Source organism: Eretmochelys imbricata, chromosome 18, assembly GCF_965152235.1.
Source record: "Eretmochelys imbricata isolate rEreImb1 chromosome 18, rEreImb1.hap1, whole genome shotgun sequence".
Taxonomy (NCBI): Eukaryota; Metazoa; Chordata; order Testudines; family Cheloniidae; genus Eretmochelys; species Eretmochelys imbricata.
The window spans coordinates 15,269,177-15,286,510 of NC_135589.1; the positions used below are offsets into that span (position 1 = coordinate 15,269,177).

The 17,334-nt window shown below is 52.1% G+C and overlaps 1 protein-coding gene across 1 annotated transcript in view; it reads left to right on the forward strand.

Annotated features, from left to right (window-relative positions):
* The window catches only part of AGRN (agrin), a 221,439-nt gene that overhangs the window by 137,224 nt on the left and 66,881 nt on the right, over positions 1–17,334 (forward strand). The window contains exons 5-6 of the mRNA XM_077837287.1: positions 12,012–12,227; positions 16,134–16,358. Coding sequence (XP_077693413.1) covers positions 12,012–12,227; positions 16,134–16,358 — 441 coding nt within the window. The remainder of the gene's footprint in view (positions 1–12,011; positions 12,228–16,133; positions 16,359–17,334) is intronic.

The window sequence follows — 17,334 nt, forward strand, 5'->3', positions numbered from 1 at the left end:
GTTTTCTACCATTCACTAAGAGCTGACAAATGCACCACTGAAACCTTGTTCTTTGCGGTTCTCGGCACACACTGATTTAACTAGAACCATGATAGTCTTGAGACGCAATCCTCCCCATGCAAACACACACTGCTGTTGCACTGGCCAGCAGACTCGCTCCATGATTCAGAACATCCATGGGAGGATACCTAGTGATGGGGAATGTTATCCTCATTTTACAGATGGGGAAACTGAGGCACCCATTGGTTGTGACTCACTCAGGATCCTGCAGGGGAACAGTGACCCATAGTTCGTCATGGGTGCAGTTCCAGCTTTGGGGGCGATGGTGGGAGCTGTAGTTTAGACGTGGCTCAGGTGTTCTGGCCATCATGTGGTCTAACCATGATGTGTAGATGAAAGTGCAGCCTCCAAGATCTTAAGGCCCGAAGAGACCATTGCAGTCATCCAGTCTCGCCTCCTGCATAGCAGGCCAGAGATTTCATCCTATGAACCCTTGAATCTAGCCCACCTTGTGGTAAAACTAGAGCATCTCCCTTAGAAAGACATCCAATCTTGGTGTCTTGAAGCCTCTGGAGGGTTTACCACACCCCTAGAAATAGGGTTTCACTGGTTGATTACCCTCACTCTTTTTGTTTTTGTTTTTTTTTTTTAAAGCCCCTTATTTCCAGGTTGAGCTTGGCTAGGTTCAACCCGCACCCACCACAAAAAGCAGGGGCAGGTCTCTCCCACCGGTGCTAGGGGAGTATGGAGGAGTAGTTTTGCTAAGTAGATGCAGCCTGAGAGTCGGGGTTAGAACGCAGGTCTCCTGATGTCCAGTCTCTCTCTTGTGTGTGATGTTTCTGTAACTATCTCACGTATGTGGTTAGGTAGCTAGTGTGTAATTCGTTGGTTCTAAGACCAGAAGGGATCTAGTCTGACCTCCTGTCTAACACAGGCCAGAGGACTTCCCTGAACTCATTCCTGTTTGATCTGCAGCATCTCTTTTAGATTATCATGCTAAGACTGTCTCATCGCTACGTTCTGCTTTCTCGTCTCTGCATCGTGTCCATCTGTTGTCTATAGTCATATACTTCGATTATGAGGGAAAGGACCATCTCTTTGTTCTATGTTTGCACAGTGCCCAGCACAACTGAGTCTTGGCCTGTAAGTGATGCCTATAATCACAGCACGTGGAAAGATGAGCCTGAGTATTTTTAACTGCGAATTCAACTCATTCCAAACATGGATGGGCATAAATGCTAAGAGGTTCTTGCCATCATGGGCAATCTTCCTGCTGTTTGATGTTTACTCAGACATAATCTGCTGTATTTTTTATTAGGATAGGAATCCCAGGAACATTTCTGACCACACTCGTTAGTACTTTATACCCCGATTCAGCAAAGCACCTGTGCACATGCTGAAGTCTTACTGTAGAAAATGGAACTGAAATGCGTGCTTAATGTTACAAACATGCTAAAGTGTTTTCCTGAATAGGGGCTTCGCGCCTCTTCCTTTTTAAAAAAAAAAAAAAAAAAAAAATTTTTTTTCACTTTCCAAGTTTTATTCTTTTCCCTGCTGTGGTAACTTCTGCCAGGATACCTAAAATTAAAGTGCAACTGACAAGAGAGCCCTTTTGGAAAGGAAAACTCCTGCTGACTTCAGTGGGAATTTCATGCTATGCAGCGCTTGTATGGCTGAGCGTCTTTGCCAGTTATAATAAATCTGGTTTGTATTTCTCAGATCTGATGGGAGAAGAGAGGTGTTTCTTTTATTCTCTCTGGGCTTTGTGCTTGCATAATCTAGCCACATCACGACATCGGACGGGCGCTTTGTAAAATCAAATTTAAAATCATCTGCTGGAAAAAAACATGTCATTACCAATAATACCTGAGATTACTAAAAGTGAAAGAAACGTAAACATCTGATTTGCTCATTACTGTTTAGCATTGGGGAAGGGGTGTTAGTTTTTTATTTATATGTTAGTCTGTCAGTGGAGATCCAGCAAAGTCAGTTTCATACACAGAGAGAGGAAATTCCACATCAGGGTCAGGAGTCCTCATCTTCGACATGCTGCTCCCACCCCAAGAAAAACACCACCCACTGAGGGTCCTCAGTGATACAGCCTCAGTGCTGTAATGTCTGCAGCTTCTAAAATAACCACATTCATTGGATTATTGGTTGATTGATTTCTTTTTTCTGTTAAAGTGGAAATGTGTCTATTGGACTCAGGTGTTATGAAAGCTTGTTTTTTACAGAATTGAAGCGTTTGGCCAAAATTAAGCTGACGCTGTCCCTTTGGCGAAATAAACACACTTCTCTAGTCTTTTGTTTAAATGTCAGTATGTACCCAGAGTGTGATTGTTTAACTTTGCTCCAGGTGGAAGGAATGATTCCTTAATTTCATATCCTTATGCAGCCTCATCCAAATATCCTCCTTATTTTTTGATGCCCTTCCATTATTTTATCGGGGTTGTTTTGTATCATTTTAAAATTGAGAAATGTTTATCTACATAAATACTAGGGATCTGCCCCGTTGTAAAGAGGATCAAACTGAAAATAATAATAATAATAATAATTAATAATAAAAAACCTTTTAGGAAACATTAAGAACAATAGAAATGTTTCCAGTATTTTAAATTCCAGTGCAACATTTTCTTAAGCAAAAATAAACATTTTCCCTGTAATGTTTGCAACCTGGTGCTTGACAGTGAAATTGACAGTCAAGCTGCTAGAGCAGGGGTAGGCAACCTATGGCACGCGGGCCAAAGGCGGCACGCGAGCTAATTTTCAGTGGCACTCACGCTGCCCGGGTCCTGGCCACCGGTCCGGGGGGCTCTGCATTTTAATTTAATTTTAAATGAAGCTTCTTAAACATTTTTAAAAACCTTATTTACTTTACATACAACAATAGTTTAGTTATCATAGAATCATAGATATATTATAGGCTTATAGAAAGTGACCTTCTAAAAACGTTAAAATGTATTCCTGGCACGCGAAACCTTAAATTACAGTGAATAAATGAAGACTCGGCACACCACTTCTGAAAGGCTGCCGACCCCTGCGCTAGAGGCAAAAGTGAAATTGACTGGTCTAACTTCAGCCTGAAGGCTGAGACTAACACGGAAAGGAAATGCACCCTAAAATAGTGACCAGTAAATGAGGGTTGTGACTCTGTTCCTGACAGCAGTAGTAAAAATTCCACAGGCATCCTCTAGAGCAGCACCACCTTTGTGAAGAGCACTGAGAGATACTGATGAAAAGGGCTGTGTAAAGTCCAAATATTCTTTGTTCATTCTCTGAGGAGCTCTCATCTGAGCCCATCCCTCCCCTATGTGGCTAGGAGCAGCAGGTTAAATGGAAATCATGCCTGGTCCCTAGGTCAAGAACCAGTCTGTTTCTGAGCATCACTTGTGTTTGAATAATCGAGCTGGAGTCTGAAATTATTGTCCTCAGAATATAGCATTTCCTCCCTCTCTCTCCTGCACAACAGTTCCTGGTGGTGCACATAGGCCGGCAGGGATGTATCTGAGCGTTTGTTCAGCCCCAGGGAGGGGCTGAAGGAGAACTGCTCCCCAGTGCACCTCCTCACCTCCCCCCAACCCCCTTCTGAGCATGCATCTGTCAATGGCGCAGCTGCACGGGACCACGGCTGTAATGGGAAATCAGACAGAGCAGCAGTTATTGATTGGAGGTAGTCCTAAATTGGAATGATGGGGGTAGGGTGGGTGTGGATTAAATGCATAGGGCCCAACCTCTGCTCAGCCATTCCTTCCCCTCGCCACAATCTCCCTTTGTTCCCAGAATAAACCGCTGTGGGTCTGGGCAAAGGGGCACTGCTGTCACCTCCCAGCTCACCCCTTCCGGAACCTTGCTACTGGGATCGGGGCGGGGTGTTTGTTTGATGGGAGTGATTGAGATTGGTGATTTCTGTCTGTGCCTTGAGAGTCACCCCACAAGCTTTGATGCAGAGGTCTCTCTCTGGTATTAAATCAGCAGGGTGGGGCGTGTTCTCAGCTGATACAAAGGGGCGATTTCCCCATGTCCGACTCTCCCCGCTGCGTGGGGAGGGGGGCTGGCGAGGCAAGGGAAGGGCGGAGGAAACAAGCCTAGTTCAGTTGTGCACTGCTGGCTCAGTGCCTCTGCCCTCATGCATCTTTCAGCGCCCCCTACCCCCCAATCCAGCTGTGTCCTCGCATGCTCCTGGCAGCACAAGGGGAGCAGACGCCGTCGGGCCCTGCTATCTCGCTCTAAATTATTCACCAGGCCTCATCCCAGACATAACGGAGAGGGAGACGGGGGCAGTGGGAGCCCGGTGGCGCCTTGGTCACAGCCTGACATGGCTAGAGAAGCAGAGAGTGGGATGCAGAACACAGAGGCCTGGACGATCCCCCCTTGCGATGTGGCTCATCTACAGTGGATTCGGTTGGGGTGATCTGAGGAGAAGGCCTCAGTCTGCAAGTGCAATGAGCTCCTAAAGCCTATAGGATCCTGCTGCCCTGTCCCTGCCTCTCCAAGTGCCTGCAGGGGCTTCGGCTGTCCCTGCTGGGCTCTTCTTGGAGGGGAATTGGGGTTTGGGTGCCTGCCTGCTCTAGTCCCCAGGCTGCCATCTGTAATGGGCTCTTCCGTAAGGGGAGGTGGAGGGAAGGGATGAAGTGCCCCATCCATCCTCTTCTAGTGGCGGAGTGATCCCAGGATATGGGGCGAGATTCGGGGTGGTGCCCCTAAGATGCAATGCAGAACTGGCAGCCCTGGGGGAGGGGCACCCTGTCAGATGCCAAGCAAAGTTTGCCTTAGTCCTTTAGAGATCTGCCCCACCCCATCTGATTACCTGAAATGGGGGGAGAGGCAGAGCTGGCCCAGGTGTGGACACTTTGCACCACCCAGAAGCCTTGGTCATATTCAGAACCCAAGCTCCTTTGAGACGGGTTTGTAACTTTCTCAGCTGCAGATGGCTGGCAGTGAGTACAGTGCTATAGAACAGCATATGCTCCAGGAATCGCAAGAATGGCTCTCTGATATGGTTCCATTACTTAGCCCCCAGTGGGGAGGGCTTGGGCAGGGCCTCTGGTTTCTCTGCAGCACCCCCTCTGGTTGATCTTGGCATGGTTTTTATGGGCTCCGAGTGGGAGCCCCGGCCCATCCTCTCCTCTATCCATCAAGGAGGTTGTCATGAAGGGGTGTCTAGAGCATGTGTGGTTCTGAGGTTTCTTTAAGAGGGGGAGAAAGGAAGATAAAAGTAGGTACCAGCATGTGACCCCCCCCTTTCCCCTCTCCTGCCCTGAGCCCCAGTGCTCCCTGACTGAGCTGGCCAGGGGGAGTCAGAGGTGCGCTCACCCCCTAAGCTCACCACGGACCAGGGTCAGTTTCTGGCCCAGGGTGGAGCTGGAATTTGCAGCTCACAATAAGGCTCTCTCCTCTGCCTCCTGTCCTTCTCTCAGCACCAGTGCTGCTGGATTTCTCTCCCAGGCTTTGTAGTTTGTGTCACTGCAACACACCAGAGCTTTGGAGAGCTGCAGCTCGAATGGGGACAGGCAGGAGTCCTGGGTCCTAGTCTGGACACTGCACTTTGGGAAAGATGTGGATGAATTGGAGGGAGTCCAGAGGAGAGCATCAAAAATGAGAGAAGGTTGATACAATCTGACCTATGAGGAAAGGTTAAAAAAAGGGCATGTTTAGTCTTGAGCAAAGAGGACTGGGTGGGGGGACCTGATAACAGTCTCTGAATATGTTAAGGGCTATTATAAGGAGGATGGTGATCAATTGTTCTCCATGTCCACTGAAGGTAGGACAAGAAGTAATGGGCTTAATGTGCAGCAAGGGAGATTCAGGTTAGATGTTTGGAAAAACTTTAACTCTAAGGGTGGTTGAGCGCTGGACTAGGCTCCCAAGGGAGGTTGTGGAATCCCCGTCATTGGTGGTTTTTAAGAACAGGCTGGACAAACCCTTGTCAGGGATGGTCCAAGTTTACTTGATCCTGCCTCAGTGCAGTGGGATGGACTTGACCACTTGAGGTCCCTTTCTGCCACGCATTTCTGTGCTTCTGTGTAGACCCTCCTCAGCAAAACCTACCGAGGTCTCCAACACCAGACGAGTTAGAGGGTGGATGTTGCAGTTGGGCATTGATCCACCCAAACTTCTCATCTCCTGCCCTCCGCTTCCATTTGTTGCCCTTCACCCTTGGGGAGGAAATCCTTTCTTCCATGGAAAGGTAGGGAAATGTGCATGGCTGAGACCACCAGACTTGCCTTGCATTGGCTCAGCTCAGGCTGCGTTTTGGTGGCTGGAGAATGCGTGGTGGTGGTCCTGATGCACGTTTGTAGTCTCCCATCCACAGTCCAGGCTTGGCCTTCAGGCTAGAATCAAATGTAGCAAGAACTTGTAAATCTCTGCTCCAGTGCATCCTACATGGGGAGACCTGCCCCCTGCCCTTGTGAGGGGAGTGACCAGTGTGGGTGGCTGATTGTCAGCCCTGGGTCCTGCCCTGATCTCTCCGGCTATTAGCTTTATTGCTTGTACTGCAGAAGCAACTAGCAACCCTAATCCTGGACCAGGATCCCAGGGTGCTAGGTGCTGTACAAACACAGAACCAAAAATAGTCGAAGTATAAAACCAGAGAGCAGATGGACGGGCAGGCAGATGGGGGGAGAACGAGGAAACGGCAATGAGATGACACTGGTCAGCGGTAGGGGCTCTGATCTCAGCAAACTGGCAGCCAAACCGTTGTGAAGTTTTTTCTAGGCGTCCCAGCCAAGGAGAGTTTGTGTTAGAAGAAATGATAATGGGTGAGTTTTGAGGCTGTTTATGGGGAACTCCACACACAAGCGCGCGTGTGAAGGCCATGCCCACTCGTTCCTTCCGCTGCCAGTCACGCTCACCTGGGCATGAGGCCAGGGTCCAGCAGCAGACAGGCCTAAAAGATTGTATCCATTTTCATTGCTGCTTTCGTCTTCTCAGCCTGTCTCCCCCACACAAATGCCTGCTCTCAGGTTTGTGCTTTCACACTCCACTCCTACCGTCCCCGTTCCTTGGGAACCTCACTCTGTCTTTGGTACTTCTCTGGCCCCCGCTGCTGTAATGTCTGAGCGCCTCTTCACACCCCTGCGAGGGAGGGCAGTACTATTGGACCCCTTTTGCAGAGGGGGGAACTGAGGCACAGAGAGGCCAAGTGACTTGCTCACGGTAATGCAGGGAATCTGTGGCAAAATCAAGAATAGAGCAGTGGCATCCTGAGTCTCAGGCCAGTGCCCTGTCCGCTGAGCCATCCACCCTCCAGCCTGCCTCCCTGAGCTGGCATGCTGGACCATGACGTGTCCATACCCCTCTGCACCAGAGCTGCCAGCTGGTGTCTCGCCCGGGTCTGAGCATCCCAGAGCACAGGCCTAGCCTACAATTGGCAGGTTCAGAGGATGCGTATGGTACATCGCCAAGGTACCATATCCTGCTCGCGGGGGGCAGCACCCCAAGGGAAGAATCGAAGTGAGGTGCCACGGGGAGACTCGAAGTTCACTGATGAGCGCCCTTCTTCCCCTTTGTGGTTGCAAATTATGGGTGTGTGGGGTTACGTCCACCTTATCCTAGGGTTATCCCCGTTCAGTGCTCCAGGCTCGTACTCCATGCCCATCACCAGGGTGTCTGAGTGTGATCCCGCTCCCCCTCAGCTTGACTTGGTGACGTCAGACTCAGGCGCTCCCGTACAGGGGTGACAGGTGGTGGGGAACAGAGCTCTCCTGAGGAGTTAGCTGTCATTTCACCCCTCTCCCAAACAGAATAGCACACGGCCCAGCTCCCACTGTGTCCGTGGGACAGCGAAGGGGGATGGATTGGGCCCCTATATGTTACGGGTCCAGCAGTCGTTGCCAGCAGAGCCGACCACCTAGCTCCCCATCACCCTTCATGTTCTGCCCAGTCTTCTGCAAGCAGATAGCTAATTGAAACCTGCTCGAGGTTTGCTCTGCATCCCCGCATCCCATCTGGCGCACCGGCTTCTTCCCTTTGCCTTTCGAGAAGTCTGGTCTCTGTCAGCCCTGTCTCTGCCTCCCCTCTCCCTTCTGAGCGGCAGCTTGATTATGCACTACACAGTTACACTTCTGCTCCAAAGAACCTGCTCGAGAGGAAGAGGGGGGTGGGGCTGGATAAATCCCCACTTGTCCTGCATTTCATATTCACACGCTGTCTATCGTCTCTTGCACCCTCTAATCTTGGAGCTAAACAGACTCATCTGCATTTAAAAAAAAAAAAGAGAGAGAGAGAGTGAGAGCAGCAGCAAGGGAAAGAGTGAGTGAGACTATCCACAGAGCTTCATAAAAATGATAAATTGCTTTTAGATATTGGGTAGGAGAGAAAGAGAGTTCTTTTTTTATTTGACGATATTAGTCTCTTAGTGGCGCATTGTTGTTGTGCATATGAGCTCAACATCTCAAAGCAGTCAAAGCCAAGCGGCCGGGAATTGAAGTGTAAATGAGCCACTGCCAGGCTTTTTATTTTGCCTTTTATGGTTTTTCTCTCTCTAGTATGTAGGTCAGTCTCCATATTTAACGTATATCATGTGTGTGTGTCTGGGGTGGACGCGTGTGTAGTGAGTGCAGTGTGTCTGGGTCGGGAGAGCCGTTTATACTGTGGGGGTATGTGTGTGTGTAATACATGTAGGCTTGGAAGGTGTAGACTTTTATCGCTAAATATCTGTACATGTCGCTGTACACACGCAGACCGACAAAAAATTGGTTCCGTCAGTAATGATCAGAATTTCAGCTCGGCAAAGTAAGAAAATGCTGCTTGAGAACTTATGGGCGTTTGAAATAAGGATATTAACGTTGTCTATTTTGACATGCGATGTTAACGATCTGTGTTTTAGCGGTGACAATGCTTTAACCCTCTGGAATCTCAGTGTCTACTGGCATTAACTTATTATTTCTGCCCCCCACTGTCCAACATCCCACCCCCCCATAATTTCCCATAAGTGTGGAAATTTAAATAGATAAAAATCTTTAAAATGCTTTAAAAAAACCCATTGAAATTATTTTTTAAAAATATGAATTCTGCCGAGCCTAAGTGTGGGCAGGATGTGTGTCTGTGTGTCTGGAATGTAAATGTAGTGGGTGTGTGCACGTATGTGATAGATCAGCGGTTCTCAAACTGTGGGTCGGGACTTCAGCCCAATTGTGGCTTCAGCCCTGGGTGGCTGGGCTCAGGTTACAGGCCCCCTGTCTGGGGCTGAAGCCCTTGGGCTTCGGCTTTGGCCCACCCGCCAGGGCGATGGGACTCGGGCAGGTTTAGACTTAGGTCCCCCATCCTGGGGTGGTGTAGTAATTTTTGTTGTCAGAAGGGGGTCCTGGTTCAATGAAGTGTGAGAACCCCTGTGATAGATATACGCGGTGGATAGTACAGGCCGTGGATTTGTGTGCAGTACGCATACATGCATGGTATATGTGGGGTGTGCTCCGTGTGAGCATGCGTGCGTAGGTGCTCTGGATATGTGTGCACAATGGCTGTGTATGTGGAGGGTATTGTTCTGCACGAGTCCGTGACATTTCCGGGAGTGGTCCGAGTGCTCTCTCATCTCGTCCCACCGCTGTGATTGTGCTTTGCTCACAAATCCTACCTGCACATGGCTGAGTTTGCATCTACCTGTCCCCCTCCCTCTGCCAACTTAAAAATTACCTTTCCTGTTACATTAGCAATTCAGGTGCCGATCTGGTCTGTGCTGGCTGTTCTGATTACGGTGTGTGATAAAGAGATTTGTGCATCTCCTGTTAGAAAGCGCTCAGCCATGTGATCCTGGTAGATTTGCATAAATTGCAAAGTATAAAGATAGTGTGTGCGTGTGTGTGTTTTCTACCCCCACACTGAATAGAGTTACAAGGCGAGGACATTTTTCTTTTCTTTTGCTCTCAGGTTTTTATTTTAATAGCCTTTCTCTCTTGTTTGAACAGGTGCCAGTAAATGCTGTTGGTGAGGAGGGCTCGGGAAAGCTTGATCCCAGACATCCTATCAGAAGGGGTGTGGTCATTATGAATACTTTAGGGATGGGGATCAGGGGCAGTTCATCTGTCTACCTCCTTTGGTGGGGTCAAGAATCTCTCCATGACCTGGTTCATTTCACCCGCCCTGTTCTCATGGCCGCTTGTTGCCTCATTGTTTGTATCACAGCAGGGGCTAGAGGCCCCAGTCCAGATCAAGCCCTGTTGTGGTAGGTGACATAGTGCACAGAGTAAGTGAGAGTCTCTCCCCTCAAGAGCTTATGGTTTAAACAGACAAGACAAGACAAAAGATGGGAGAGGGAGAGAGGCCCCGGGAAGAGAAGCGATTTGCCCAAGGTCACACCACTGAGCAGTGGCAGAGCAGGAATGGGACCCAGCTCTCCAAACGCTCCGTCCCTTTCCTCTAGACCAGGCTGCCTCCTGGCTGACTGAGTTTGCTTTCACTCAGTACCCCCCTGCTCCTCCCGCCGGCTCTCTCTGAGGCTGGTGTCCCTGTGTGGGATGGAGGGCAGAGGGCGCCATGACTGTTGCTTTCCTGTGATGCTATCTAGGGCAAAACCTGCCTTAAGTGACTCTCAAGGCACCTTTCATAGGCGCCAACTCTGTGGGTGCTCTGGGGCTGGAGCACCCACAGGGAAAAAATCGTGGTTGCTGAGCACCCACTGGCAGCCCCCCATCAGCTCCCTCCTCCGTGCCTGGGGGAGGGGGCGGAATGGGGCGGGAGGAGGCAGGGCAGGGGTGGGGAGAGGTGGGGTGTGGATGGGGCTGTGGAGGAAGGGGTGGAGTGGGGGCAAGACCTGGGCCAAAGCCGGGGGTCGAGCACCCCTCTGGCACATTGGAGAGTCGGCGCCCGTGGCTCCTTTGCAGAGACCGGCATCCCAAGGAGAGTGCAGGAGACTTGCCCTCTGCATGTCCGGGGGACTCTGCGGAGCGGGTGGTAGGCAAGAGGTCTCCATGCAGGGTGGGACCTTGGTGTGCCGCTTTCGCCATACTTAAGCTGGTGCCAACATGGCAGGTCATGCTCCTCTTCGCCACCAGCCGCCACATCTCGCTGCCCTGGAGCCCTGCCTGGCTCGCCAGCATGGTGGAGCCCCTTTGGGAGCAGGTATCTGGGAGCGGGATGAGACAATCAGCCCTAAACCCAGACAGCCCTACGGATGTGCCCAGTGGCGCGTTGACCAGCCGTGCCCTTTCGCCCGCTGCCCAACACGGGTGTGGGAAGGGAACTGCGGCCGGCTGAGACAGGTCATGCAAGCACAGAGGGGCGAGCGGAGAGGTGTTCCTGAACTTGGACCTGATCCAAAGCCCATGGAAAGACCTCCCTTGGCATCAGCTCCTTGGAAGATTGTCGGAGCCGCTGAGAGGAAGCTGCTCAGGCAGATCTGCAGGGAAAGGCCCCAAGGCGGGCGGGGGGGCGGGTCTCCCACACAGGGGAAACGTTGCAGTGCCGAGGCAGGGGATCTGATTGTGAATATCGCGGCGTGATCCTGCTCCCATCCTGGCCTGTGGCGACGGTCCCACCAGGGCAGGATCTGGCCCATACCGGCGCACTTTGGGCATTGTGTAAATAACGACGCTTGCGACTGCTTTGTTCTTCCAGCCGCCTCGCTGGCTGCTGCATGTCCCCCTGCAGCTTGTCTTGTCTTGGTCTCTTGAGTGCAAGCTCCTGGGGACTGTCTTTATCCCTGGGTTTTGTGTTCAGTTTGCTGAGCCCAGGAGTGCTGAACAGATAAAATAATGAGCAGAGATTCGCAAAGAGAATAACTACACCATCCTGCATTCTGTATGGCAGATGGCGATTATCATCACAGGGGAAACTGAGGCACACAGTTTGCTCAAACTTATACAGTGAGGCTGTGGCAGTCAGGAACAGCACACAGGAGTGTGGACTCTCAGTCCTTCCTCGTTCCTATTAGATAAACTCCCTCCTACACTCTGGTATAGAACCCAGGAATCCGGGCTGCTGTGACTGTTAGACCTTCGCTCCCCTTATTTTGTGTCTCTGGATAAGCAGTCTAGGCTGACCTGGCCTCTTTCTGTCTCTCTCCCCTGCAGTGTGCCGGGGAATGCTGTGCGGATTCGGAGCCATATGCGAGAGGAGCACCACCAACTCCTCCCAGGCCTCCTGTGTCTGCAAGAAGACAACCTGCCCAGTGGTGGTGGCCCCTGTGTGTGGCTCGGACTATTCCACCTACAGCAACGAGTGCGAGCTGGAGAAAGCCCAGTGCAACCAGCAGAGGCGGATCAAAGTCATCAGCAAGGGGGCATGCGGTGAGTTGAGCCAAGGACACGCACGAGCCCCGGCAAGGCAAGATGGGCATCCATGTACCATGACACTCTGGCATCAGCGACATTCTTAAAGGGAGGCAGCCGTTTGCATTCTGTAGCTTGGAGAGGGTGGGGGCTGTGAACGGTCACCACAAGTCCTCAAACGCTGTCAAAGCATTGTAGGGTGCTGGGGAGGATGGAGAAGGAGAGAGACTCCCAAGACTGGAAGCAGGGTATCCAAGGAAAAGGATTTGGTGCCAGCACCATCCCTGGCATACGGACTGCGATCCAGAACGTAGAATCCTTTGTCCACCACCGGGGCAGGATGCAGACACTCTTGAATGGCGCAGGGCGACTCTCCGAAACAGCCTAGGTTAAGGTGGCTCCCTTGTGCCATGGAGTAGGTAGAGAACATCTGGGAGGAAGAAGGCAATAACCTGGCCAGGGCACCAGGGTTAGCATGCCCCTGGGCTTGTGAAAAGGAGCTGTGGGTTCTTTTAAAGGTCACAAGCGGACAAGCTGTAGGTTTTGCATCTTGTTCCAAAGGTGCTACTTCCAGCAGCACAAATGCACCCCCAAATGCCACTCGGGGGTATCAGGCCTGAGGGCAGGGGGCCATTCAGGGTATGGCCACACTGCAAACAAAACCCGGTGTCTCGGAGCCAGGTCAGCTGACTCCGGCTCGCGGGGCTCCGGCTGCAGAGCTAAAAACAGCAGTGTAGATGTTCTCGCTCAGGCTCTGAAACCCAGTGAGTGGGGAGAGTCTGGGACCCCAGGGTCAAGCCCGAGCCTGACCGTCTACGCTGCTATTTTTGACCCATAGCACGAGCCTCATGAGCCTGAGTCAGCTGATCCAGACCCCATAGCTCGCAGTGTAGATGGCTCCTTAGTGATTCGCTAACCCCCACTACCTGACCACTCAGCCTGAGGCTGGCTTTACTAACGCCTCTTCCACTTCTCCTCGATGCCGATGTCCCTCGGTGCTAGGGAGAAGATGCCCCACCAGCTTTTGTCATCCCATAAAGCATGAGAGCCTCCACCAAGCAGTGAAAGTGAAGAAAATCTCTTTCAGCCCTACCTGTAACACTCCTCAGCCATAGGGCTCTAAGCCCTTTCAAACATCATTATCTTCATTTAGCAAACAGGCAAACTGAGGCACAGGGAGGTGAAGTAACTTGGCCAGGGTCATGCAGCTGCTCAGTGGCAGAACCAGGAACAAAACTCATCTAAGGCCAGGATTCTAACCACTAGGCAACACTGCCCCCAGAAGCAAGAACTGTTCACCTGCTCCGGAGAGCCAATGTGACAGATTAGCCCCCACACACATCTAAGTGAGCCCCTTCCTCGGGGATGGAGATTTTTCCAGGAGGCCAGGTGCATGAGGCTAATAAAGGCCCTTCCCTGGGCTGGCATGCACCAGCTGCGAACGAGGAGCTGTGTAAATGAGCCCCTCGTCTCCTCGTCTCAGAGTAAATTAACTTGACCTTTCCCGAGCGCGGCTCTCTGGCTCACAATAAATCTGCACCCAGCATTCCTGCCGGGGCCCGCATCAGAAGCGAGAGTGCGCCGAGTGATTTATTTAAAATAATAATCATAAAAAAAGTGACAAATTAAAAGAAAAAAAGAAAAAAGCTGACAAATAAATTTGTGCCCATCCCTGTCAGCGAGGAAATTGCTCCTTGAGCTCTTCCTCCTATTACATTGTGCTGGCGGTACCTTGAGGATCCCTGTTTTGCTTGTTTGCTGGAGCTAGAGTCTCCCAGAGCTTGGGCTTCGAATAGAGATCGCAGTGCGGGGAGCTAGGGGAATTGGGAGTGGGAGGCTGGGAAATAGAGATTTGTCTGAAGCGTCAGCTGGCTGGGCGAGGGCTTCCCCTTCTTTGTCTCCCCTGGATTTAGGGACTGAGTCTGCAAACAGCTGAGCACCCTCCACTCCTGTTGATTTCAGGAACGGATGTGCAGCATCTTGCAACATCAGGCCTGTAGGGCCTGATCCCAAGTCCAACTGAAGCCAATGGCGAGACGTTGGTTGACGTTGGTCAGCTTTGGAGCAGTCCCCGCAGGCTCGATCCAGGGAGAGGCTGCACAGTCTGGCCTGGATCCAGCCAAGCCCTGAGGCAAATGCTTTGCTTTACGCACGTGAGCAGCCACATTGTGTTCAGCGGCATTACTCACCTGCAGAAAGCGAAGTGCATAGAATATCAGGGTTGGAAGGGACCTCAGGAAGTCATCTAGTCCAACCCCCCTGCTCAAAGCAGGACCAAATCCCCAGTTTTAGTCCCAGATCCCTAAATGGTCCCCTCAAGGATTGAATTCACAACCCTGGGTTTAGCAGGCCAATGCTCAAACCACTGAGCTATCCCCCCTGCATGTTTCAGCACTTCACTGGATCAGATGCTCGGCATCTTGCCAGACTCGGTCCCTAGCTGGAACATGATGGACAGCCCAGAGCCAAGTGGAGACAAAGTCACTCTGTACTGTAATGACAGTGAGGGAAAGTCTGGGCAACTGCAGGGCTTTATTACTGATGAGTCCCACCAATGACGGTCCGAGGCCCCACATCAGATCTGGCGCCTTTCAGCATGCCGGGTTCACACGTGGATTGTGGCTCTCAACCTTTCCAGACTGCTGTACCCCGTTCAGGAGTCTGATTGGTCTTGCGTACCCCCAAGTCTCACCTCACTTAAAAACGATTTGCTTTCAAAATCGGCCACAAAATACATAAGTGTCACAGCACACTAGTACTGACAAATTGCTCCCTTTCTCATTTTTACCATATAATTCTAAAATACATCAACTGGAACATAAATATTATACTTACATTTCAGTATATAGAGAAGCATAAACATTGTCTGTATGAAAGTGTAGTTTGGATTGACTTCGCTAGTGCTTTTTATGTAGCCTGTTGTAAAACTAGGCAAATATCTAGAGGAGCTGATGTACCCCCTGGAAGACCTCTGAGTACCCCCAGATGTACACGTACCCCTGGTTGAGAACTGGTCACTGTATGATATGTGAGGAGTGCATAGCACACAATTAACCAGGCATGACTCTTGTGAAGCCTTGAATAACTGATCCTTGCTTCACCTCGCTGTGATCATGTGGTTGCCAAAAGCTTTGGTGGTGCGATAAAATGGCCAGTGACACTTGTACGCTGCTCCGCCAGCCAGCCGATCTTAAGGATCTAGCTAGATTTCGATCAGGGGGCACGTGATCTGCAAGAAGGCGACGCCCCGGTGGGATTTGCCTGGATTCGGATGTTGATGACGATCACCTGTCTGCGTCCCTCGTGCTCATGCAGGGATAGGTTAGGCCCTCGCGTGGCCAGAGCAGTGGGGGGAGCTGAAATGCAAATGTCCCCTGCACCGGCCCTGTCGGAGCTGGGCTGGATTTCGGCCCTTGCTGCTCTGCCTTCCACCTGGTATCCGACTCACCACCCGCAGACCCCAGGACTCCGAGGGCAGGATGCTCCGTTTTGTTGTGGGAGGAGAATGATTCGTGTAGACTGACCAGACAGCAAGTGTGAAAAATTAGGACGGGGGTGGGTGGTAATAGGAGCCCATATAAGAAAAAGACCCAAAAATCAGGACTGTCCCTATAAAATTGGGACATCTGGTCACTCTAGATTCGTGTGAAAGCCCTGAACTTAACAGAGGGCTGTCCGGGCTGCTGCTGGCTGAGGGCCCCACTGAGCAAGGAGCGTGCAGTCCAGGATGCCGTGTGCTGCGCCTGCCTTTGTCCTTAACCGGGCAGGGGGGAAGGATCTGGCCCCCCCCGTCTCACCCTTGTGAGGCCTGCCCGGGTGTGGTGGGGGAGGCCGTGAGAAGAGGAGGAGGATGGAAAGGGAAGGGATGTGGGGCAGGGGCTGTGCCGCGTTCACGCAGCAGTGCCGTGTCTCTTCTCTCTCCAGGCTCCAAGGACCCCTGCGCAGAGGTGACGTGCAGCTTCGGCAGCACCTGCGCCCGCTCCACGGACGGCCAGGCGGCCAAGTGCATCTGCCCGTCCTCGTGCGGCGGCACAGCCGAGAGCACGGTGTGCGGCAGCGACGGCAAGGACTACCGCAGCGAGTGTCTGCTCAACAAGCACGCCTGCGACAAGCAGGAGAACGTCTTCAAGAAGTTGGACGGGCCCTGCGGTGAGTCGCCCGCCTGCGCTGGGGGAGCCCGCCAGCTCCAGCTCGCGGGGGGGGGGGAAGGTACTTCTGAAGGCCCCCTCTCACTCAGCGCTGGGCCAGCCGGCTAGCAGCCCTCCAAGCTGCAGGCAGGAGTGCGTGCTGGGCTCTAACGATGGGAATTAAAGCACCGGGAGGGGGCTGTGAGGATGCCTAGAGCCGCAGGGTGGCAGTGGGCTAACACAGCTGCGTCTGGTGGCCCGAGCCGCCTTCGGTTTTACTGGTGTCGGGAATCAGCAGGAAATGCTTCGGTGTTCAGGCCTGACCCCCTTGGAAATGCTGGGGGAGGGAATCGGGCCACCGCATGGTACAGGCCAAAGCACAGTGGGGCGATTCCTCTCTTTTGGGGCTTCAGAGAGCGGTCTAAGCAGCAGGGAACAGGAAAAGCCCCGGGCAAAACAATCGCGCCCAGCATCCAGTCTGTTCAGCCACACCCTGCCATCTGAAGTTACTGCTTCTTCGAGTTTCTACTGGGCCTTCAGTTCCTTTCCAAGGGCTTGCCGGGGGGGCAGCCTGGCACCGGGGCTGGGAGGAGGGGGTACCTGACTGATGGGGAAATGGGGTCTGGGCAGGAGGAGACCGCTCTCTAGTTTGCGAGCTGGGACAGGGAGAAGCCCAGCCTCCAGCTGAGACTGTGCTTCCCTAGGAGCACCTGAGGACCAGAGCCACAGCAGTGGTTTCCCCAGAGCAGCGGTTGGGGGCTCCCCATTACAAGAGCTGGGACAGTGGTTTATACCGGAAGAGCTCCTCTTTCTCCCCTTCTCATGCCCGGTCCATCTGGCTTGGGAAGGAGTCAGGCTTCACAGCGGCTCATACAGAGCTTCAGTCCCTCATGGCTGGGCACACAGGCCTGTCGCGAACGATCCGGAAAGTGGCTGCAGCCTCTGACCCCCCGTTTCCCCCCTGCCCTGAATTGGCTGCAGGCCTCTCCTGCCAAACC